At 38.3% G+C, this 25,651-nt stretch overlaps 1 protein-coding gene across 4 annotated transcripts in view; it reads right to left on the bottom strand.

The window, feature by feature from the left end:
* The window catches only part of LOC149546957 (uncharacterized), a 212,349-nt gene extending 187,200 nt beyond the window's left edge, over window positions 1-25,149 (bottom strand). The window contains exons 1-2 of one of the 4 annotated variants that reach the window (XM_089791453.1): window positions 24,997-25,149; window positions 23,575-24,151 (exon numbers count right to left, since the gene is read on the bottom strand). In XM_089791453.1, coding sequence (XP_089647579.1) covers window positions 23,575-24,103 — 529 coding nt within the window. In that variant the 5' untranslated portion in view covers window positions 24,104-24,151; window positions 24,997-25,149. Of the gene's footprint in view, window positions 1-23,574; window positions 24,152-24,264; window positions 24,634-24,696 lie in introns of those variants that run through there. The other 3 variants (XM_089791450.1, XM_089791452.1, XM_089791454.1) reach the window with 3 other exon arrangements.
* Between the last annotated feature and the right edge of the window lie 502 nt (window positions 25,150-25,651).

Genomic DNA, 25,651 nt, shown 5'->3' with positions numbered 1-25,651 from the left:
AAAATCTGACTATGATTTCTTTACATGACAGATGTTGTGTCCACATTTGCTAGAATGTTGAGCTAGCTCACATGACTTGATTCATCGGCTAAGCGATGCAAGAGACTCACAATGTGAGCCATCAATTAAAATTTGCAAGCCCTAAAAAAATTTACCAATCTTAAATGATTTTAATCTTTTTGGCATCCACATAAACCACTTCACAATTAATGATGTATGCCATGTAAGTTGGACCTAAGAAATACAAAAGGTACAGTTATCTATGTTAGTTCACAAAAAAATGATTTAGTGATAGCGAAACAATACCTCTATTGTTGGGTAAATTATGTTTCAAGAATAACTAATTGTGTGTTATACAGTGTTAGATACCGAAGGCACTATGTCACGATGGTTGAATCGCAACCCTTCAAGCATTGTATGTATGCTTGTCGTGAACAGGAAAAGATACCATCATATCATATCTCTTGTTTGGTGTTACATTTGGATGTATTGTCATATTATGTACTTGAAAAGATATTAGTGGAATGAGCAACATGGTTCCTGAACATTGTGTTGCATTTCACTTCTGCGTTATGCTTTTCCATTACTTCTGAAGTGTGTATTAAAACCAATTTACCTTGATGGTAAACATTTGGCACAATTGCCCTCTGAATTTGGGAAGTGATGAAGGTAATGGAATACGGTGGGAAAATGGGACTACCCATTAACAAGAATATCATAACCAACGAAAATGGAGTTACGTAGCTTTTCGAAGGGGAATGTGCCCTAACCACAGACTTTTACATTCTGTTTCAGGCGGCCATTGAGACTTTTGTACAAAGGGAGCCTGCACGGGAAGAGGTTGCCAAGGATACTGTGTGGGACACATTGAACATAAGCCCTACTGCAAATAGGTTGTTGTACCACCTATCCCATATATTAGCACAAGCATCCCTCAGAGGAACCAAAGGGAGTAAACCAAGTGAGAACAACATTGACAACGAATCCCATGAAATTTGGCAAAAATAACCACTGAGAGGAAGAAGAATGCGATGGAACCCAACGAAGGACCAATCCATGAACTTTAGACCTTTGTGAAGGGAGAATAAAAAGGATACTATAAACTTGTAGTGACAAGGTCACACAGTTGACCCACATTGTATGAAAACATGAATTAATAAAAAAGTGTTTTGTTTAAACACGATGTTTTGTTAGAGAATTGATACCATGTTTATTGATTAAAGATGGAATAAGAAGGAAAAAATGGATGCCTTGGAAGCCACACACAAAGCTCTAATCCTCACACAACAAGTAGAACGCTGACGGAGGTTAAGGCAACCAAGTAATACTCACCAAGGGACAACCAATCAAAGGGTTGCCCGAAGGGGACCATGGAAGTGTCACAGAAGATGACCACGGGGATTTTACGGGAGGTGCAACAACTGAAGGGGAATTCTATTGTTCATCAAGACACCAACAAGTAAGAAGTATCAAAGAATAACTTGAGGAAACACGACAAAGGCTAAATTTGATTGGGGAAACACAAGAACAGTTTATAAACCTATCTCACACACCATGGATGGAGGAAACCTAAGGCATGAGTGAGGGAAGGGAAGGGGGAGAAGAGGCGAAAGAAGTCAAGGATACCAAAGTAGCAAGGAGTGTTGGAGAGACATCACACAATGGTCAAAGCAACCTGTCGAGGTCCAACCCTACTGGTTCAAGAACACAACCAATGGGAGGCAATAGTAGTCGAAACTAATTGTCAGGCTCCAATCAAACCGGTTCATGACAAAAGAACTAGAGGAAACAAAAACAAGTCTCAAAAACAAAAACTACCAAAGTTCATTGGTGATGGAAATGAGGATCCTATGGGACACTATCGGACCTGCGAAACTATTTGGATAGCAAACAGAGTTGTAGATAAACATGAGTGGGTCCAATAGTTCTCAGCGACCATGTGAGGAGTTGCCATTGATTGGTACTCTGATATGGACAAGTCGAAGATAAATACATGGGACGATATAAGGAAGGATTTCCAAAAAGAATTCAAATTGCTTTAGGATGACAATGAAATAGTCACAAAAATATATAGCTCAAAGCAAGGAAAGAAAGAGATGATAAGAGCTTATCATCGAAGGCTTAAGGAATTGCTTGGGAAGATGGAAACTCGGTCGAACAACGAATTAAAGGAAGAGATGGTTTATTGAGGGATTAAACAGCTCCCCTAAGAAGAAGACAAACATAGTGCTGCCTATGTCGTATATAGATGCTTACGACAGAGCCATGAACCTCGAGAGTGAAGATAAGACATCAAAGAAGAAAAGAAGCAAGTCCTGATGCAGAAGTGATGAATCATCTCAAGAAAGTAGTAATGATGAAGAATCCAATAAGAAGGTGCAAGCTCTCCAGAAAAACATGGAAAGGATGATGAGGGAATTTAAGCGATGAGGGAATTTAAGCGATGAAGGGGAGCCCGAGACAATATGAAGGAGAGATGCGGTGCAAGGAGAGAGGGGCATGCCCAAAGAAATCATTTCGTGACATCTACCAAGTGATGGGTCATCCACTAACGAATGCCCATACAATATGAAGATGAGGAGCCAATTGGTGCTCTCCACACAGGAGCAATAGTCTACCTCTAGGGAAACCAATAGACAAATAATGCATCATCTAATGAGTTTTGAAACAACTGATGTGGAAGGAGACGAGGTAACGATAACAGAAGCCAAATACAATACAATTTAAAGGGACAGCCTAACACCATTTCTCAACCCAACACTGTACATTAGATGTACCTCCCTAATTGATTGGCAATGGATCTATTAGCGATGAATAATGGCCAACACTTGAAGGCTGACCGACGTAGAAATGGGTATTTTAGGAACTATTCTTACAGACACAATAGTCGATGGAGGATCAGAGGTAAATGTCCTTCCAAAAGAGACATGGAAGAAACTTGGGAAGCATACCCTATGGCCCCTAACCTTCAATTTATTGGGTGCAAACCAACAAGGAATAAAACCCCTCAGAACACTAATGGCCCAATAAGTCACCATTAGAATGTAACCATTCGAGTTGGAATTCGTCGTGATCCCACTTAAAAAGAAAGGATATGATGCCATTTTTAGTAGGGGATGGTTAGTAACAGCAAAGGTAAATCATAATTGGAAAAAGAATACCCTCTCCAATTGCATAGTTTGAGTCCGACGGAGAGCATGGTGGAATGGATGACGGTAGGAACCAAATGTAACCCAATGAGGAAGGTGTACTAGAACTAGAGGATAATGTAAGCTTGATTACTACTCTTCCATTGGTGGATGGAAGACTACGAGCTCTTCCACAGTTACATGTTGGGGGTGGAAGAGATAGAACAAGGGCCAGAGAAGAATGTGTTTCCGTTGGAATATGGGCAATACAAGGAGAGGCCCATGTGAATAAGAGCCCAACCCACAAATTTGACATAGAAGGACCAATCAAGTATGAAGAACCGTCCTTACGAACTACCAACCTCGGGGATAAAGAAAACCTACACAACATATTGGTTGGGGACGACTGGTATCCAGTTTTGAAAGTCACAGTGTTCAAATTATTCATGGAATATAAGGATGAGTTTGCCTAGACCTACAAGGACCTTAAGGGTGTACCACTCGAGTTCTACATACATCGCATCTCCTTAGTACTTGGAGTTGTAGCTATACGGAAAGAACTGTACAGGATGAACAAAACCTATGTAGCCGTGGTAGATGAAGAAATTCAACGCATGCTTGAGGCAAGGATCATCTTTAAAGTATAGATTTTTGAATGGGCATCACCCATAGTAATATCATTAAAGAAGGAAAACCCAATCAGAATTTGTGTCGACTTCGGATGCCTAAATGTTGTCACCATAAAGGATCCCTTCCCTATTCCATTTACATACATAGTACTTGAAAAAGTTGTTGGATATGAGATGTATCCGTTCATGGAAAAATTCTCTAGGGATAACCAAATATTGATTGCAGAAGAAGATAAGTTAAAAACCGCATTTATGGTGGAGGATGAGGTGTACGCATATAATTGGATGCCCTTCAGTCTATGCAACGCAAAGAGCCAAAACTCAGAATCAAATCAAAATCGGCAACACCTAATTGAATCGTAAATTGCCTATGAATTGTCTACGAATTGGCAAAGTGAAAAAAACCCTTGAAATTTAAAGATTTTAACGATTTAAAACTTATTTCATGCACCCTTTATTGAATATAACTTAAGCACACTATAACATCATCAAATAGAAGCTAACATACATAAACAAGAAACATAAATGATAAATCTATCGCATACATAAAATGTAAATTGTAGCTTAAGTATAAGAAATTGATAATATCATATATCATATATTTGATGTAATGAAAGGTTTTAAGTGTTGCATATGATTGAAAGAGGTTAAGGAGTATCTCATTAATCTTCTAAGAATGTTGGAGCTTATGATATGTTTGGTCAAGGAAGTTATTCTCAAATTTATTTGTAACTATATATCTGACGTGTTTTGATTTTCTTCCCAGTTTGATTTTTGACTAATGCCTTAAATTCTTTGAATTTGGATAACACTTCATTTGATTCCTTAAGTTTTAGGAAGTAAATCCAGGTTTTCCTAGAGAAATCATCTATAAAAATTACATAATACAGGCACCCACTTAGGGAGGTGACTGATATAGGTGCACACAGGTTGATGTGAATAAGTTCAAGTACGGTTTTCAATTTATGTTCACTTTTGGGAAAAAATCCTTTGGTATTTTGTCCCAATGCACATCCCTTGCATGTTCCAATATGATCAGATTTTAGACTATGTAAACCTGTTACAATCTTTTCTATAGATGGAAAAGCGCGAAAATGAAGATGGCCAAGTCTTTAGTGCCAGATTTGATTTGAGTTTGAGACTTCATGGTTTAAGGCTAGGTTTTGATGGTTACAAAGTTTGTACAAGCTTCCACCTCTAAAGCCAATGGTGATTGCATTCTTAATATTGGAGTTCTTGGGCCAAGATAGAACTTTATCTTCTTGAAATGTAATATGATACCATTGATCTGCAAGGCTAGAGATTGAAACCAAATTTCTTTTGATGTCAGGTACAAATAATACATTCTTTAGTTGAAGAGTGACTCCTGTTTTCAGTTGTATTGAATATGTTCCAATTCCCTTTACTGCATATGTAGAGTTGTCCCTTATTGTTACTTTCTTCAGTGGAGTAACCTTCAAAAGTTTTGAACTTGTCTTTGAATCCAATTATATGACGAGATGCTCCACTATCTATTATCCATGTATTTTTGTTGGTGTTTAGTTCACTTGATAGAGCTAAATAGAACACTAAATTTTCATCCACAGCTTGAATTTTCTTCCTTTCTAGGCGAACTTTGTGAGTGTGACCAAATATGTCACATTTGTAACACTATACTTTGGACCAATCTCTTTTCATGTATGTTTGATTTCATTTTCCTCTTTTTCATTTGAATTGGCCGTTCTTTCCTTTATTGTTTGTATTAGTTTGAAGGGCTTGAATTTCTCCCTCTTTATTTGGACTAATTCCTCTTGTGTGCAGTCATTTATAAGTTGGTCGAAATTTGGTAGTTCAGGTCTAGAGCTCATTCCACGAATAAAAGATTCCCAAGACAAAGGTAACCCTTTCAAGACTATTAGACATAGTTCTTTGTCATCTACCTGATTTCCGATGGTTGCAAGTTGGTCTTTTAATTTTGCAATCCTCAAAAAATAAGATGTAATTGTCTCTCCATTGTTCGTCTTGATGTAAAGCAGTTGTTGTTTCAAGGTGAGGAGTCTACTAATATTATTGATTTCAAATGTATTTTTAAGAGTCGTGAACATCTCATATGCAGTTTTGAGACTTGATATGGATGGTAGTATATGGTCTTTGACAGAATCTATAATGATCTTCATAGCTTTATTATTATGTCTTTCCCAGATTGTTCTATCTGGATCACTTTCAGGCATAGATTTATTTTCTTCTACATATCCTTCTAGTTCCAACTCTCGACAGATGATCATTATTCGTATCTTCCATGATGCAAAGTTAGTAGCACCTTCAAGCCTATCTTCCAACCTTACATGATTTACCATGGTTGCAAATTTGAGATCATTTATGTAGGTCTGAGATCTGAATCTCATATGCAGTTTTGAGACTTGATATGGATGGTAGTGTATGGTCTTTGACAGAATCTATAACGATCTTCATAGCTTTATTATTATGTCTTTTCCAGATTGTTTTATCTGGATCACTTTCAGGCATAGATTTATTTTCTTCTACGTATCCTTCTAGTTCCAACTCTCAACAGATGATCATTATTCGTATCTTCGATGATGCAAAGTTAGTATTTACCATGGTTGCAAATTTGAGATCGTTTATGTAGGTCTGAGATCTGAATGATAACTGAATATTTTGCTATATCAGTTCGGCTCTGCTACCATGTAAAAGTAATAGGATCTCTGGTAGAATTACAAAAATTCATACCAGTGATGCTTTATGACAGATCTCTGATATACGGTATGATTGTATATATGAGACTTAAGAGTCAAAATCTGTTTTAAAGTTCTTTATTAATACTGAATTAAATCTTCAGAAAATATGTATATATTTATATTGCAGACTGTAATATATCTCCAATCACTGAACTACTAATCATGTTATGGTTTCGATGATGTTCATGGTAGCGATGGCTCAATATTAATATGGAAGCTACAATCATGTCCACAGAGGGACATGACTCTACGTGGTATACATACCACGTAGGGTCATGTCCGTATGTGGACATGACCTTTAGTCAAACCTCAATTAGATTACAAGAGCGATAACAAAACTTGTCATCGGTGCCTAATCAATCCTCATCGACTATAAAGGATAATCGCCAATATTAAGAGCTGAGCCCGATAATATGGAAGGGCAGATATATATTATATTGAATTTAGATTATTGGGATGTAACATTATTATTAAATCATCCTCTCTCTCTCTCTCTCTCTCTCTCTCTCTCTCTCTCTCTCTCTCTCGCGCGCTCTCTCTCTCTCTCTCTCTCTCTCTCTCTCGATATATATATATATATATATAATGTGATTATACATGGGATTATCCAAATGCTTCAATTTGACTAAAGCTACAATTTAACAATATAGTTGAAATCAACTTGGAAATTCAAATTTTAGCCCAAATTGAACCATTTCAACATATAATTGCTACAAAACTTTGTATTCAATCTCAAGTGTAGAACGTGACAAAAGTTCAAGGTGTGTTGGACTAAAGTGTTAAGGTAAGGCCAAATTCTGACCTGCCTTGGGACGAGTCTCCAAAGCATACTAGGTTCTGCCTCTAACATTCTTCTATAAAACTTCTCCTTCCTCTTTCGTGTGTGTGGATTTGATACTTAGCCTCCAATTTTTTGCACTTGTTCATTTCCATTCCTTCATCATAGGATATCTTCGCCTCGATCAGTTCAAATCAGATTGCAAATGCTTGGATTCCTTCATAGGTTTGCTCAAATGTGCACATTGTATTACTCGGATTCACACTTGAAACTCATTGCCCAAACCTAGTCTAAGTCTTCGCAACCAATTTTATGCCTCATAATGGAGAAGCAAACATTTTGGAAGCTGTGCATGTGGATTAAAGCCCTGGTTGGATTCTGACCAGGTCATGGACATGCCTGTTTGAAACCTGGTTGGGTTCTGACCAGGGCTTGGACAGCCTTATATGCTCAAGTGTCCTTTAATTAAAAAACTAACTCTTCCCTCTCTCAGTTTCATTTTCAACTTTAACATCTAGACTGAAACACGATGATTTGTCACCTAGAAACTTAAGATTGGATTATTAATTACAGTGCCTGATTTTCGCATTTTGTGGAGAGGTTGATCTTTTTACCCCTTGGATCAGACTTGTTTTGGGTGGAAAACCCTAGTCTACGCCTTGAAATGCTCATATTTCAATGCAAGAATCCACATGAATTTGATTTTTTTTAAAGAGGTAAAGGACAGAATTTTGGGGGTCCTTGGACAGCCCTGTTCAAACTGAGGTTGGAATCCAAAATCCCCATGGACAGGCTCCAAGTTGTCCAAAGTCGCGGTTCCTTTAAAACATATGCTTTTGCAATTTTCAGGAGTCAACTCATTTATTTCATGATTTTCTTACTCATTCATTCCCCAAGAGATTTCAAAACTCCATGTTCGCCATGCCAACGTTACCTCATGATTGTATCTTGCCTTGCAATTTCACCTTGATTCCAATCTCTACTTCCCACTTTCATGTTTTCACTACCCATCCTTTAATCCAGACTTCCACTCTCATTGGTGCTTGTCCACTTTCCTTCCACCATCTCAAATTCAACCTTCCCTTGGACTTGACTAAATATTGGATCTCTCGCTCACAACTCCAGTCCTCTCAAATGGCTTGACTCTTAAGTGGACCTGTGTTGCACCTAAAGTTGCTCAAACTCATCTAATTGACCTGGAAACTTCAGGATGACTGCCAAATTATAGCTACCCAAGGCAGCAATTACTCTACCACCAGGTGAAAAGTGGGGGTTCCCATTTGCAATGGGGAATGTGTGTTTTACAACACAACAGGTTCTTAACCATCATCATGAGGTAGCATACCTAGTGAGACCTTTACACCAATCTCCATCATGTCAATCTCTCACCTCTTTAAAGACTTTCATTTAAAATCAAGTATTCATTAATTAAATATAACGTATAAATTACTTCATATCACAACGGATCAAAAGATTATAAACTACTGAATTCATATTTAGGAATGTCACTAATTGACATGAAAGTGCCTTGACCCTAGGGAGGAACCAAGAAAAAAGTTGTTGGACAGGAAAGCAACTCACTATGGTTGATAGAATTTAACATTATCAGATTTCCACAATCCATTTGAAATGTGTAAATATTATTTTTGGATTCGATTGTGTAAGTTTTTTTAGCATCAACATTTTGAATCACACTCTGTGAACCATCATTAGGATGAGAGAATGCAAGAATAAAAGTTATGCAGTCCTCTCAAAAATGAATTCTTACATGTATGCTATTGTGATTTGAAATACTTGGGACTATAGTCAACCCCATCACAGCCATTCAAGGTCAAATTCATTGGAGTGGAACAAATAATTAAAGGCAAATTAGAAATGTAGGTGGTTATCAAATATGCCCCCCCATAAAGCCATGAGAGGATTAGGATATAGACATACAAAGAAGCAAACAGAACTCTAGGAGCTAAGGTAGTATGATAAATTTATGACATGCAGGGCATGCTACAGAGTAAAATATTAAGAATTGAAATCAATCCACAATACAGGTCTCAATTATCTATAGAGGAATACTAGGATCAGTTACCACAGGGATCAGGCATATGGAATTTTTATGAGGCTTTAAATCCTTAAAAATATCAAAATTATGATGGTTGGTGCTGAGAAAGAATTCAAATAAATTTCTATAAGGATGTAGGCATTTAGCAAACACCATTATCTCAAAAAGAGGAATTCCAAGATCACAACAAACATGCTAAGAGGATTTCGAGCAATAAATAAGAAAATATACAAGAACAAAAAAATAGTTGTTGGGTATGGAAATAGTTATATGCCTGAGAATTAGATAATAAGATAAAATAAGATAAATTTATTAATGTCCAACAAGAGACCACCAAAAGGGTCTAAGGGACTGAAAGCTTACAACCAAGGAGACAGCCAACAACAGGAGCAACAAAGGATGTCCGAGAAAGAGCAAGAAAGAAATCAAAACAAAAACCGCCAAGGCAAGGACTAGGGGGTCCTTCCTCAACAAGAAGAAGACAAGCAATGAAGGGTACATTCCAGGTTGACCGAGAGCCATGGACCATCTTTGAGAACCATTGGAGGAGTGACGCTACCGAGTGAACCCGCTACAGGGTCTCATGAATCTAGATTGGAAGGTAGGGGTACTAGACAATCACTTGACACTTGGGTTGGAAACGAGGGTGAGAGAAAGGTGGAGATAAGCTAATCCAAGGCATGACATTGAGGAAATAAGAGTTGCAAAGTGTGGTCATGGAGCTGCATGGTGAAGGCCTTGATCAAATCTTACAACCCGGCAACCAAATCATTTCATAGGCATGATGGGAGCATCCTATGTACATTGGATCATGCTTCTTTCATTGAAGCCTTTGGATTGGAGGGCCAAATGAGTATCCAACTGGACATAGATGAACTACAAGGGAAGTTTGAGAGGAATACAAATGCCTATGCTAAAAAGGCTATGATGCAGCACATCCCTATGGACCTCAAGAAAGTTGGGGATTATCCAAAGAAAGTGGATGAAATGATGCCTCTGGGAAAATTCAAGAATTATTTTTAGAAGACTATATAGGGTGTCCACAAGGTGGTGGGGAGTGACGGGTCTGAAATGGTATATGGGTCAATCTACATTATAGCCAGAGATGTGCAAGATGCTTTCCATAATATAGAATATGATTATGTGGGCTACATCTTGGAGAAGATGAAAGAGAACATTGGATTGGCACAGAAAGGAGAATTGGGGAATTTCAAATTCCACCATTATTCATTACTGATCCATCTTATATTGTATAAGAATGTGGGATACATTAGCCCAGAGTTCATAGACCAAACATTTGATGCAAATGGAGAGCTGCCAGTGCAACTTTGGCCTCGAGTATGGGACAAGTTTTATCATTATTTTGATTCTGTTTCATTCTTTAATAATTTTAGATCTGTAATAATGAAAATGTTAGACCCTAGTTTCTTTAGGGCCCCTGAGATTTTAAAATGTTTTTTGAGAACAACCCTATTGCCTGAACAGAAGAGGCTAGACCATAATTGGGGTGACATATTTTTGTTTCAAACTTTTTCCCTTATGAGAGTCTATGCATGCCCCGAGCCACCACATATACTACCGAAGTATATCCCTCCTAGACTTGCCATCATTGAATTCATGTGGCAGTTATTCATTGTTAATAGGGCATACTTAGGCCTAAAAGTGCATAGCGGCACCTTTCTGTGGAGGTGTTTTAGGATAGGAGACTTTTCAATTGGGAAAGAATCCTTAGATCAGATTCATGCTTTCCTTCGCTACTATAACCTATCCACTGCCCCATACAGAATTGTATGACCCAAAGGGCTTTATGAGGAACACTTTGATGGAGATTAGGAGTTATGTGTTGCCCAACATCAAGGAATCACCCTATGAAGACTTAATCACAAATCTTGTAGCTGAAGGGGAGGCTACAGACAAATTGACCAAATTTAAGGATGTCTTGAGGGTAGAAAATGAATTGAAGAGAGCAGACCCAAGCTTCAAGGGCTTCTATCTGGATGTCCCCTATCCACGCAGATTGAGGAAGATGGTGGATGATTATAATGAGATCATGGCACAAATGCCTGCAGAGCCAGTAGGTGAAGAGGGAAGAGTGAACCCTAACTCCCCCAAGCCAGATGTTGTCCTAAGGGTTGAAGAAGAAGAGCCTGTAGAGGTGTCATAGGTTACCAAGGGCAACAAAAGACAAAAAGTGATCCAGATACCTGAAAAGGTAAAGCAAAAGACACTTCAACTAATGCCTGGGAAGAATCACTATTTTTCTGATTTGAGGCAGAATTACTTGCAACATAGGGTGATAGCAGCAAAGAAATCTCTGATTGACTTAAATTAGCAGTAGCTAGGCTAGATGACAAGATCATCCAAGCACAATAGTTCATGGAGGATGAAGAGTTCCTTAAGTCTGCAGAGTTTAAGAGCTTCCTTTACAAGGTAAAGTAGAGTGAACTGGTCTTGAAACTCAAGCCAGGAGAATCAGAAGAGAAGATACAAGAACTGGTTGAGAAATTGCATGCCTATGACCTAGAGAGAGGAAATGACTCCTGCAGAGGCAAGAGACCTAGTTCAGAGAAGTGGGATGCTTCTAGTGCCTGGACGGGATCTGGAGAAAGCTTTCATTCTTGCCCAAATAAGAAGACAAGAAAATTCAATATCATATGAAGCATTTGGTGTTGATGGTTTGTAGTGGGGATTAGGCTTTAACATTGATTCCAAATCCTTAGCAGTATGGAGCATGGCTCCTGAAACAACCAAGCCTGAATTGATGGACATACAAAATACTGCTCAGGGTAATATGATAGTCTGGACTATGTAGAGCACTTCTAAGTCATAAATTTCCAAGGCTATGAAACACTTCTCATTTATGAATGAGGCTAAAGTGGAAGAGATAGAGACAAAACTGGCTAGAACTTTCCATGATTACATAGATATTAGGAAGTTGTACGAAGAAGAGCTCAGGAAGAGCTATGTTAACAGCAAAAGAGTAGATGAGCTAGAGGCAAAGGCTCAAGGGCTAGAGGCTGAGGTTGCATCCTTCAAGGAGCAACTAAATAATGTAGAACAGACCAAAGCACAAAGCAATAGTGAGCAACCAACCAGGGTCATGCAAGAAATGTCTACCCAGACCACAGAGTTGGTACAAGATGATGCTGAACCAAGAAGAATGAGCATTGATGCTCAAGCTCCACAGCAAGATGGTGAGGTGAGGACTAATGTCCTGAAAGGTATGATAGGCCATAGAGTAGATACTTTGAAAAAGATATCTCAGCAGGCACATAGCCTTTTTATTTCTTTACAAAGTGCTCAGCATGTTTGCAATGAAGCACTCTCATGGCTATCACCTATTTTCAATCAATGGGGGCCATACATTCATTTTTTGGAAAGACTAATCTTGTTGATGGCAAAGAAGCCAGATTTGCCTGACAAAATCTTCACAGTGAAGGAAGGCCTGGAAATAGTGAAAGAGTTGATTGGTTCCTTTACTGGCAAATTACAAATTATTCAAAGCATGATGAAGGCTTTGTCAGGGGGGATTGAGCCATGTGTCCCGCCAATTTAGGATGTTGATAACTAACTGAAGGACTTGCAAGAATGGTCAAATTCCTTTGATTCTATATTAACTCAAGGAGTAGCATCTATTTTTGAAGATGAAAGTGACATTCCTTTTAATGATTTAATTGATTCCCTATTTAAAGTAGAAATAGACTTAAACAGTTTTGCAACTGAATCAAAGGCTATAACAGATGCTAGATGGAACAAGGCGGTTAATGACTTCGATGGAGTCAAAGGCACTGAATGGCCCACAAAAAGAGAAATATATGTGTGGGAAGCAGTTGGAGAGATCAAAGCTCTACCAATAGGAAGCAGTTAGGACTTACAACTGGATGGCAGAAGGGACAAAATAGAGAAAAGGGCAATGACAGTGACAGGTTGAAAAAGTGCAGACATGCTCATTTTGAAGACACCTGAAGAAAGCCACCTGTCAGTTTTGGAACTGCTTCCCCAATTTTGTCCAAGTACAAAGAATGTTTGTAAAGTGAAAATATAAAAATATCTTTGTATTTGTTTTTGAATCAAATTTTAACAAGTGTCCTCCCATCTGAAGCTTGTTGCAATCCTTGTCTATAAAAGGATTTCCAAGATGTGGAGCGAGGGTGCAAGTTCTGTATTATTTTTAGTGTTTTATGCTAGTTGCAGTCGGTCCAATCTTTTATGTCAATTGTATGTTGTCTCAACTTTGTATTCTGAGAATATAAATGGATATTGAATGACAAAATTTGTCATATTCTAAGTTATATCCTGAGTTTTATATCAATGATGTATTATTTTCAAGGAAGATGAATACAAGAGGAATTTCTAAGTATCTATGCCTCTAAAATTCTATCTCCATTTTATATGCTTGTTACTTTGAGATTGAATGAGCAAAGTTCTTTCAATTTAATGCAACTGGGATAGGTTGTATGTCATTTCATTGTTGCTTTTAATAGAATTAAGCAAATGCTTCCATGAATTAAAGGGTTTTCTAAGTATATAGGAGAGATATCATAAGAATGGGATTCAGAGTTAACAACTAATAAATTTAATTGCAAGACAATTAAATAGGTCAAGTTTTACTGGTATGACTCTATATAGCAATGGTAAGGCATTGGTCATCAATTGTGATGCAAATTGATTCAGTCATTTGGTTGCATAATTCACACTTAAATCATAAACTAATTGTCTAATTTTTGTAACAAAAGAGCTATATGTTGGTCATTCCCTTGTAATAGCTTTCTTTGAGTTTATAGTTGGCTGTTGTAAATCAATAAGTTGATTACAATTTTAAGAAGAATTCTGACCATTTTCTCCTATAAAGGATATAAATTGAAAAAGAAGATCAGAAAAAAGGAATTCTAATCCTTAGGTGCACCTGCCTTGGCCCTGCAGAGCCTAAAATGTAGAAAGCCCTTGTGCTTTGTTAAGTTGGTCCAAATCTGAGTGAGTTCTTGTTGAATATGGGAAACAACTAACACCTAGGCATACACCTTCATTCTACATCTTGGTACTAGTTTTTGGAACCTGTAGTTTTAAAACACCACCAAGTGGACCGATGGCATTCAATAATACGCCGGAAGAACTAAGTTTAGACCCACTCAATCGAGGCCTAATCCGAATTTAGGAGAGATGGACCCCACACCACAGAACCATAAAGCATTGTTCAGCTGCTAGGGAGTCCAGGAGGGACAACATGGACATAGTGTCCTAAAAGTAATGTTTGAAACACTATCTCTCCAACATGGCAAGGGAGTCCAACCCTTTGCTAACTCTGGGTTGGATGGCAAGTCTCAAGCTGAAGCGGAGTCCAGAAAACTTAACCCCGAGATACGTATAAGAAGAAGCAATCACAACTGCCTAGCCTTGAAGATAGAAATGGAGATGCGAGGTCTTTAAACAAATGAAGACCATGACCTAAGTCTTACCCAAGTTCACAACAAGCTACTGTAAGTCACAAAAAGATGCTAACCCATCAAGAAGCCTCTGAAGACCCTCAAGAAAGGAGGCCAAAAGAACCACAATGTCGGCGAAGAGGTGAATGGAGATCAGGATCTAGTGCAAGTAACAACCATTGCCAAGGAGTGAGGAATCCCTGAGAAAGGTCTTAAGCTCATCAATATAAATGCCGAACAAGGTGAGGGAGAGAGGGCTGCCCTGCTTCACCCCAATGATGCTCTAAATAGAATTGAAGAAGCCCTCTGGAGTCCTAAATCTACCTACCACAGTCTCATATAACCTCATAATAGGTGTCAGTAAGGTCTCTAACTTTCCAATGTCTCTAAAACTCTAGAAAAGGGCCACCCAGGGGATGGAATCAAAAGCCTTACAGAAGTCCACTAAATAGTAGTAGACTTTCATCAAGCGGTGTTGAGACTCCTCAATAACAGCCTGCAGTGTCAAGATATGGTTCATAGTCTCGTTGTTGGTCTGAAAACTAGTCTAGCCCATAGCCCAACAGAGTCTCCTGTCGAGTTCTTTGGATAAGATAGTGTTCAGCATCGTTGCATATAGTTTGGCAAAGGTGTGCCCAATCAGGATGGTCATGCAGTTGTCAGGGTTAGAAGCCAACCCAGTCTTATGGATTAGTAGATCACGTGCATCGACCAAGAATCAAGAAAGCCAATACATACCACCCAATTAAAGAGCATAGGAACAAAGAAACCTAAGATCGAGATGCCAAGCTTGAAGATCTTAGCTTGGAGTCCTTCCTCATTCGTCACCCTACTGCATCTCATAGATCTAATGGCATCATAAATGTTGAAGGGAGTGAATAAATCACTAGGGAGGCAGGGTGAGGTGGAGAGAGGATTGGCCAAGGATGTCATAAAGTGTTGAGGTATGGGAGGTGAGGGAGCAGAAGTCAAGGGTGGAGAGTTGGAAGGAGGACGACGGGGGATCAGGGTACACCAAAAAAGCTTGTGACTATGTCTAAGCATTTCACAAAGGTATTTGCACTATGGCGCAATGAACAACCAATTCCTATAGCAAAGAAAGTCGTGGTAAGAGATTCGCAGCCGAGTGTAAGCAGGGGTGTAAGCATCAAAAGATGAATGCAAGGAGAGGTGAAAGCTTTTACAATCATCATCAAACCACTGGTTCATAGGACAAGTATTCTGGCGTTTGGGACTGAGGGAGGGGGAGTGGAGTGGTGGGGGATGGAGAGGAGAGCCAACTCCTAAATTGTGGTGGCCAATAAGTTGAACATGGAGCAAGCCTAGCTAAAATCGGTGAAGTTGTCGAAGGGGAGGAGTCCTCTAAAATCGAAAGTGAAGAGGTCGCGGTCGCTCTCTAAGAAGCGAAAAAGGGTATGCGTGCGGGTCATAGGGGATGCGGGTTGAGAAAGGGTAGGTGGAGAGTGGAGGAAAAAGAAAACTGTGAGGGTGAGGAGGGCATGATTGACCGAGGGGAGGCAGGAGATGGTGAAACTATGGATGGAGGGAATGAAGGAGGCACAAGTGAGAGCATAGTCCACAATGCTCGCACCACCAAAATGAGGCCAGCAAGTAAAGAGCTCGAACCTAGGAAGTAAGAGAGGTTGTTCAAAATCACTAGACCAAATGACTCGCAAAGCTAAAGGAGGTGGCAACCATAACAAGAAAGATCCACAACAATCCTCACAAACACCCTAAAGCCCCAGATTGGCAATATCATGAAAAAGACTAGGAAAGGACCATAAAGAGCCATTGCCATTCCAACAATTGAAAAGTAGAGAGTTGATGGAGGGCTCACTCTCGCCCGACTACTGGCAAGACAGTCATTTGGCCTTGAAGGCCGGCCTTGCTTCCCAACCACTAGAGGGGAGTCACGAATAACCACTCTAAGGTTTTGAATGACCGCCCATTTCATGTTTCACCTTGCCTCTGCAATGAGACTCCTGGAGTGTTTCAACTTTGTCACCTATGATATCATGAGATCGTCATCCAAATAAATCTTAGTGGGAAGAGAGAATAACTTCCTCTTCGCCCTAAGAGCTCGAAGCCGATCAGGCAAGGAGAGAAATTGAAGGTAGAGGGTACCATCTTGGCCAAGCCAACACATATCCAGTGTTTGATCATTGAGGAAGGAGTATCCAACTAAGGTAGGGTCTATAGTGGAAAGAGGAAGACTTTGGACCTATAAGTTTACCTCGTGAGCACACCTCACATGCTCGTCATCAATTTTCCCTTGGACAATCTTTTCTATACCAGAAAGAGGCGTTGCACCAATGTTGTTACATAAAGAGGCCCATGATTTAACTTTCTGCTCAATTTTGGACATCAAAGAATAATGTTTGGCCACAATTTTAATTTTCTTATCTTTGATGGCATCTAGTCATCCAACTACCCAATGATTGTACTGTTCCCATTTTTGGTAGGTTTCTGCAGTTGGACAATTCGGCTCATCATAGCGACCCTCATGAGCTAACAATGTGGTTTGAGGGTCTTAGTTGCAAATTTACTATTTTCAGTATGTCCAACTCGAGCAATTGCCATATTTGGAAGTGCAGATGGTGGCACTGGCAGTCGGTCATCACTTGCAATGGATGGAGCTATTTAGTGCATGAGCTCATATTTATTAGTTAATAATTAGAATCGCATTATTATAATAACAATATTTAATTATAATAATGTCATTAAGAGTTATTATTAAAAAGAGTTGTGTTGGAAAGTTTCCGGAGTTTAGTTCTTTTGGGAAACTTTTGTAGTTTTTGCAGTTGAGTTCTTTTGAGAAACTTTTGCAATTTTTGTAGTTGAGTTCTTTTGGGAAACTTTTGCCAATAAGGGATTATAAATATGAGCTCATTTCATTGGAAAAAGCATTTGATTGAATATTATTTGCTTTTGTTGTCTTGGTGACATTTCTGAATTTCATGATTTATGTGCCCTTGCTGAGGTATAAGGGTTTGAGTTTTAGTGAGCAACTAATCTGCAGCTGAGGTATTGTAGATTATTCTCAAAAGGTTGTTTGTCTCTTTTTTTGTGATTACTGTGGTAAGAGACAAATTTGGTTGATAGTGTTTTGACGAATAATCTGTGACTGGGGTTTGGAGTAATTGAATTCTGGAAAGTGCAATGAGTAAATTCTAAGAACTGTGAATTGCTTTGACTATTATTCATTGTGATATTTATGCGTTCACCCCTAGGAGAGATTGTCAGTGTTTGAGTTATTCTCCTACGAATGGAAACGTCAAAGTCTACTTGCACTTGAGCGTGGGTTTGACCTACAAATTGGCAACATGGAATTTTGAGTTGTGGCTTCCGAATTATATGCAAGTAGTAGACCCTATTCGAACCTAATCTGCAACCTGTTAATTGGGCTGGCTGGAAGCTAAAATCTATGCTATTAGGCAGTCACAATCCGGTGATCGAATTGTATTTGGATTGCTCAATCTTGACACCTATTTTTGCACTTTGGGCAACCGTTTGGCCATTAGTGGCAACGTTTGAAGATTGCTTGGGTTTGGAAACCATTTATGAAGGGTGGCAATCCTCTATACATTCCTATGTGCAAGGTTTGAGCATCTGTGCTCATTCTTGAGGCTGCAAATTAACAATTAGTGCCTGCCATTACTCCTCAAGGGCTTGCGATTGGATTGAAAGAGGCCTATGATTTCTTATGTGAAGGTTGCAACTCAATTGAGAAGTGAGAAAATTCTAAATGTATATTGTCATATGGTTTTGGTAAATGGCTCCTACTCAAATAAGTTCCAATTTATTATTTTAAAAATTTGTAAAAGTCAATTTCCAAATAATTTGAATTATGCGCAGCAAATTGGCATGAGCTATTTGTTTACAGTATTTATTTTCAGTCATTTCATTGAAGCATTTTCTTATTGGGGAAAAAACATAAAACATATATCTCAAAAACACAAAATTCCAAAAACAAACAAAGAATTTCCTATTTTCCATTAGCATTTTTGCTGAAGATCAGGCAGGGTCATTACAATGGTATCAGAGCGGTTTCCTACTAGCCTGTAGGATTTGGGCTCAAAAATATTTGATTAGTGAATTGTTTAGGAGTTGATAGCACTTGTTTGGTTTGGCATTCAATAGTTATAGATGGTGACAGGAGATTCATTTCCTATAGAGGGCGTACTTCACCACCTAGGGATGAAGAACCTGTGATACAATCTAATGTTTTGAAACAGCTGAATGTGTTAGTAAAAAGGTTCAATCAAAATCACAAATGTTGATCCAACTGATTTCAAACCCAAGATTTGAGCACAGAATGATATTGCTTTTTCGAAGTAAGAAATGTGATGATATCATGATGGCTACAAATGTGTGAGACATTTCTTATGGGACACCGCATGATTTGGATACAGTGGATGTGGAATGTGATGAGAATTCATGTCAGGTTGAGTCAAATGATGCAGTTGTTGGCATGAGCCCCCAGGTTCATGCATTTGATGGCAATGCATCGATAGTCGCAGTAGGAGCATGCGATGATACAATCATATCGACAACTATTTCTATGCTATGATAGTGCACATGTTGATTATGAGTTTTCACCATCTGCAGATTCGGTTTAGTTCTCTATTACGGCAGTTGGTGATGTTCCTGTGTCCACAGATTTTAACGTGGCTACATCGAATGTTGATACAATTGGCATGAGTGCAATGCTTCTCCTGTAGCTATGTCTTTCCAGGGATTTTTGGTGATGATCAAGATTCCAGCCCAGTATATTAATATTATGTGGTTGGCTACAGGGAAGAAGAGGATGCTAAGATCTTTGCTGGAGTTGTCACCTAGCGATATCCTAACATCCTCATCATTAGCACAAGTTTTGGGTGTTTTGTTGCAGGACATGATGTTGGTCTTGATGGTGGTGGTATGCAGTTGGTCCGGTATCGACAATAACCTCACATACTTCTTCATTTGGGATCCAGGTGGTGGTTGGAGTTCACTATGTTAGATCTATGAGATTTCCACAATCCATGAATATGAGTTTTAGTTTCTAGATTCGATTGTGTGTAGTTTTTTATCATCAACGTTTCAGATCATACTGCATGATCCATCATCAGGATGCCAGAGAACATGAAGAACAAAAAATGTTCTTCATGTTCTCTGGCATCCTGATGATGGATCATGCAGTATGATCCGACACGTTCATGATAAAAAACTACACAATCGAATCCAAAAACTAAAACTCATGTTCACTATGTTGCCAGATTGCTTTAGGACAAGCAATCTTGAGAAGGGAGGACTATAATGTTCCCATTTTGGCAAGCTTCTGCAGTTGGACAATTCGGCTCATCATAGTGACCCTTGTGAGCTAAAAGTGTAGTTTGAGGGTCTCAGTTGTAGATTTATTATTTTTAGTACATCCAACTCGGGCAGTTGTCATATTTGACAATGCAGATGGTGGCGTCAAGTCATCAACTGCAGCGGATGGAGTTATTTATCGCATGAGCTCATATTTATTAGTGAATAATTAAAATCGCATTATTATAATAATAATATTTTATTATAATAATGTCATTAAGAATTAAAGAAAAATTTCCACAATCCATTATATTGTGTATATATATGCTTCTGGATTCGATTGTGTTAAGATTTTTCCATCACTATCGAAAAAATCTTAACACAATCGAATCCAAAAGCATATATATATACAATGTCATTAAGAGTTATTATTAAAAAGAGTTGTGTTGGAAAGTTTCCGGAGTTTAGTTCTTTTGGGAAACTTTTGCAGATTTGGAGTTGAGTTTCTTTTGGGGAACTTTTGCAGTTTCTGGAGTTGAGTTTCTTTTGGGGAACTTTTGTAGTTTCTAGAGTTGAGTAATTTTGGGAAATGTTTGCCAATAAGGGATTATAAATATGAGCTCATTTCATTGGAAAAAGCATCCAATTCAATATTATTTGCTTTTGTTGTCTTGGTGACATTACTGAATTTCGTGATTTCTGTGCCCTTGCTGAGGTATAAGGGTTTGATTTTTAGTGTTCAACTAATCTGCACCTGAGGTATTGTAGATTATTCTCAAAAGGTTGTTTGTCTCTTTTTCTGTGATTACTGTGCTAGGAGACAGATTTGGTTGATAGTGTTTTGACAAATAACCTGTGACTGGGGTTTGGAGTAATTGAATTCTGGAAAGTGCAGTGAGTAAATTCTGAGAACTCTGAATTACCTGGACTGTTATTCATTGTGGTATTTAGGCGTTCACCCCTGGGAGAGATTGTCAGCATTTGAGTTATTCTCCTAGGACTGGAAATGTCAAAGTCTGCTTGCACTTGAGCGTGGGTTTGACCTGCATATTGGCAAATTTGAAATTCTGAGTTGTGGCATGCAAATTATATGCAAGTAGCAGACCCTGTTCGAACCCAATCTGCAACATGTTAATTGGGCCGGCTGGAAGCTAAAATCTCTGCTATTGGGCAGTCATAATCCTGTGATCAAATGATATTTGGGTTGCTCAATCTTGGGGCCTATTTCTGCACATTGGGCAGCCGTTTGGCCATTAGTGGCAGCATCTGAAGATTGCTTGGCTTCGGCAACCATTTCTGAAGGGTGGCAATCCTCTATACATTCCTATGTGCAAGGTTTGAGCATCTGCACTCATTCTTGAGGCTGTGAATTGACAGTTAGTGCCTGCCATTACTCGTCAAGGGCCTGCGATTGGACTGAAAGAGGCCTGTGATTTCTCAATTGAGAAGTGAGAAAATTCTGCATGTATACTGCCATATGGTCTTGGCAGTTGGCTCCTACTCAAACAGGTTCCAGTTTATTATTTTAAATATTTGTAAGAGTCAATTTCCAAATAATTTGAATAATAAGCAGCAAATTGGAATGAGCTACTTGTTTGAAGTATTTATTTTCAGTATTTCATTGAAGCATTTTCTTATTGGGGAAAAAACATAAGCAATATATCTCGAAAACACAAAATTCCAAAAAACAAACAAAGAATTTCCTATTTTCCATCAGCATTTTTGTAGAAGATCAAGCAAGATCATTACAATGACAGAGTCTAGACGAGAATTGATATTCGCTGTCTCAGATGTGAATGTCATGGAAAAGCTGCTGAGGAGTGTAGTATTAGAATTTGTCTGTTGTTTAAGTTCAAGAATTGTCTGAGAGAGAGACTGCACAGTGTCTCTCAGGTGCTGGTTCTCCATCTCCAGCTTGAACAGGCAATCGCAGAGTCTCTGATTAGCCAGAGATGGTGGTTGAGACAAGGGAGCCTCAACAGAAGCAGCAGCAGAAATGGCAACAGTAGCAACTAGCTAAAAGGTGGTTTGAATATTCTAGAAGAGAAGCTAGAATATTCAAACAATCTTTTAGCTAGTTTGCCTCTCCTTTCCAAGAGGAAGGATGATAGCCCCATTTGGCATGGAAATCAGAGTGGGCCAATCTCAGTTAAAGCTGCAAACAAAATGGTTTTATTGGAATCAGAAAGATGGTAGACACTTACCTTGTAAATGGATATAGACTTTTAAGCGGCTCCCAAAAGCTAACTCTTGGTGGACTCTTACAAATAAGTGTGTTGAAAACTTGAATATTGCCAAATTAGAAATTGGTGAAGAGATGATCAAAAGTATTATGCAGGAAAAGAAATGAATCTGGTAACCATATTTTATACATTGCCCCTTCACCTAAGAAATTCAGTATCTTTACACCCAAAAATGCAATCTAGTTTGGATCATACCTAGCTCTGTCAATCATCTTGTGTAGGGGTGGTCACCAAAAGTTAAAAATGAGGCACAAAAAATCCTATGTTATAAAATCAGTGAGTCATTATAGGCACATTAAATGACTGTACAACTGGTGAATTTCGGTATTTCTGCCATGATGAAAAGAAGAAATGGCAGAAGGATGTAGAAAGCTCTGAGAATAGTTACCAAAGGTTTAGTTAACGATAATCATACTCAGTACCATTACTGCTCATTCTGTTTCTCTTCCAACATAAGTCTGCAGCTTCTAATGTGTAGAGATTACTGTGTGAAAAGCAGTGGCTGTATAAAGTGAGCTAAGGAATGCAGAAAAGTAGAAGAAAAGGTAAATAGTCCAAGCAACTGAAGAAGATATGTTAAAGTAATAACTGTAATTTCATGACACGTAGAAAGTGAACTTTTCACTCTGACACAAAAAGGTCATGTTAAAGCCTAATCACAAGCTGAATTGTCCTAGGAAACTAAAAAATCCAGCCACAACCCAGACAAAACCTCTAACCCTCCATTTTATTTCCCAAATTCAGCATACTGGCAAAAACCCCTGATAACTAGTTAAGAGCTTAGAAACCAGAGAACTGCAAGAATGTCCTGCATTTTTCTAGATTGTCTACTTCATTCTTTTTTCATAAGCAACTTCATAGATGCCTAATTATTGTCAATGTACCAATTTTAGAGAGAACTCAACAATTTCCATGTAAAAACATGGGGACAGAAACAGATCTACATTTCTAGTTTACTCTTCGTACATAGACAACCCCATCCAGTGGCTAATTAAATGTTGTTAATACACCAGTTTGAGAAGGAAAGCTGCAGATTTTTATGTATGAAGTATGATTGAGACTCAAACCTATGTTTCTCTTTTGAATTTTTTTATGAGAAAAGACTACTTAATTATTGTGACATTATTGTCAGAATTCAAGTGTGTAGTTTATGACTCAAACTCGTCAACCCATGGAAGCAATATACAATTTGACTTGCTGTGGAAAATATCTACTTAATTATTGTCAATACACAAGTTTGAGAAAGAAAGCTGCAGATTTTTGCGTAACATCATAGGGTGAGATACAGACCTACAAAATGACCACGGAGCTCTTCAGTAGGACCTTCCCAGCCACCATAAGGAGAGCCCGGAGTATCAAGCCCAGCTGTTTTTCGGAAACTCCACACTAAGCTGTCCACATCCAGCATCAGTAAGTACTCCAAATTTGTCTGCTGTGCTTTCCCGTATATAGAATCAGCATCCAGCCTTACATTGTGTAGTGAAATCTCATTTAGGATCCTTCTATTGGCTTGTGCGGAATTTTTTATTGCAAACAGATTGAGCATATTTTCAGCACTAAGAGGAGCTTGCTCTTGTTGTAGTAGCCAAATTGGGGTGGGATGAGAGCCGCCAGAACGGTCTAAATCATCAGAGGGAACCAAGTGCTTATAAGAAGAAAACGCTGATTCTTGCCATGGCTTGTTTTTCGAAGAAAGAAGATTGTGTCGAGAAGTATGGGAGGACAATTGAGAAGGAGTGTTTGTGCATTCCTTGCAAAGAAAACAGGGTATAAGCGCATAAAAAACGAACAAAAAAGAACTGAATGCAGATCTCTCCATTTCACCAGGGAAAAGCCTTTCACTTTTTTCTTGACCTCCAGCTCCAATCTAATTCACAAACAGCAATCCAATATAAATACAGAATTCACATGTCGTCCGGTAATAAGTTCAGATCAATGTTTTCAAGAGTAGCCAAAAGAAAAATGAAAACAAATAATTACGGAACACGTCAAATAGATAGGAGCGATCAGTTCAAAATTCAATAAAATGCCTGGTAAGGAACACTTTGAAAAGTTAAAAGAAATGGTCGCAGGCTGAACAGTTTGCGAAACATTGATTGAGCATTTCAAAATTTTCTTGGAGTCTCAATAGCTCATGCTAAACGGTCAACATAATATTAAGTGAAAACATAAACGAAAATAGTCAGCAAAATAGATAACTTAGAAGATCACATTGAAATTCAAAGAATTCAGGATAGGCAGTCCACTAAATCTTGATTGAGAATTTCAGAAGTCTCTGAAATTTCAACAATTGAGATTCTTAAAAAGCGTGAGGTAAGGCATGAAACCTTCCACGTGGCTACAGAAAAAATCTTTAAAACCGCCACAATTTGAAAGTTAAAATTGATTTTACAGCAAAAGAATGTTACAAACCAAGTCGTAAAAGTAACGAATACTCAAATCCAAGCTCATCTATTCATGATGAGATAGCCCGGACAAACTTTAAAAAGACAATTTCTTCAATCCAACTGTAATTTTCAAGGGTATTAGTAGACGCAGACCATAGCCTTAGAGTGCACGCACAATAATTAGCTAGATATTTCAATAATGCCCGCGACTGTTTTGACATTGACGGGAATTGTGTTGAGGGTATCTGTAATAGATGCATTTTAGGTAGATCTGCATTAGCAGAAAGAGATTGTGATGTTTATCTTTAATTTATTTGTTTCTAACCAGAAGAGCGGACGGTTGCGCTGATTGTTGCGGATGTTGAGAAATACCGAAGACATGACAGAGATAACTGCGCAATGGGCTCGTAATTCATTTTCTCATTTAAGCATTCTTTTAAATGTAAACCAGTTCTAGCCTTTAGAAACAAGCAGTGGTGAAGAGGACATTAAAATAGAGGAGTTCATATAAAGCATTTGAAACTATCCAGCAATTGCACCTAAAATTAGGTAAGGAAGATATATTTGGTAAAATATTGAAGGGTATAGTTATCTTATTCTATATGGTCTCACATTTAATTTTAATTCAATTCAAGAGGACATAAAATTTATCCAATTCAAAGGGACATGCAATTTAAGTCTTAAGATGCATTTAATTTATTAACTTAATAGATTAGTCATGTATAATACATTATTTGGTGGTCATTGTCAATATTTTTGTGATACATGGTAGTTGTCTTAAAGACCTAAATAACAAGAGCTCTAATAGAGCTTGAGCCCCTTGCCTTTTTGTCTCGAATGCAAATATTCAATTGTGATTTACCAAGCATCATTGCATTCTAGACAAAAGACAAGAAGTCAAGCTTGGTCAAAGCTCTTTGTTTTTCTAATTTTCCATATTAAAATTAAATTGATTATGTGGTTATTCATTCTATATTTTT

Source organism: Cupressus sempervirens, chromosome 7, assembly GCF_028749045.1.
Source record: "Cupressus sempervirens isolate cs-2001-9-10 chromosome 7, ASM2874904v1, whole genome shotgun sequence".
Classification (NCBI taxonomy): domain Eukaryota; kingdom Viridiplantae; phylum Streptophyta; class Pinopsida; order Cupressales; family Cupressaceae; genus Cupressus; species Cupressus sempervirens.
Note: the sequence above shows the minus strand (reverse complement) of the source record. Positions and strands in the feature narration are given on the sequence as shown.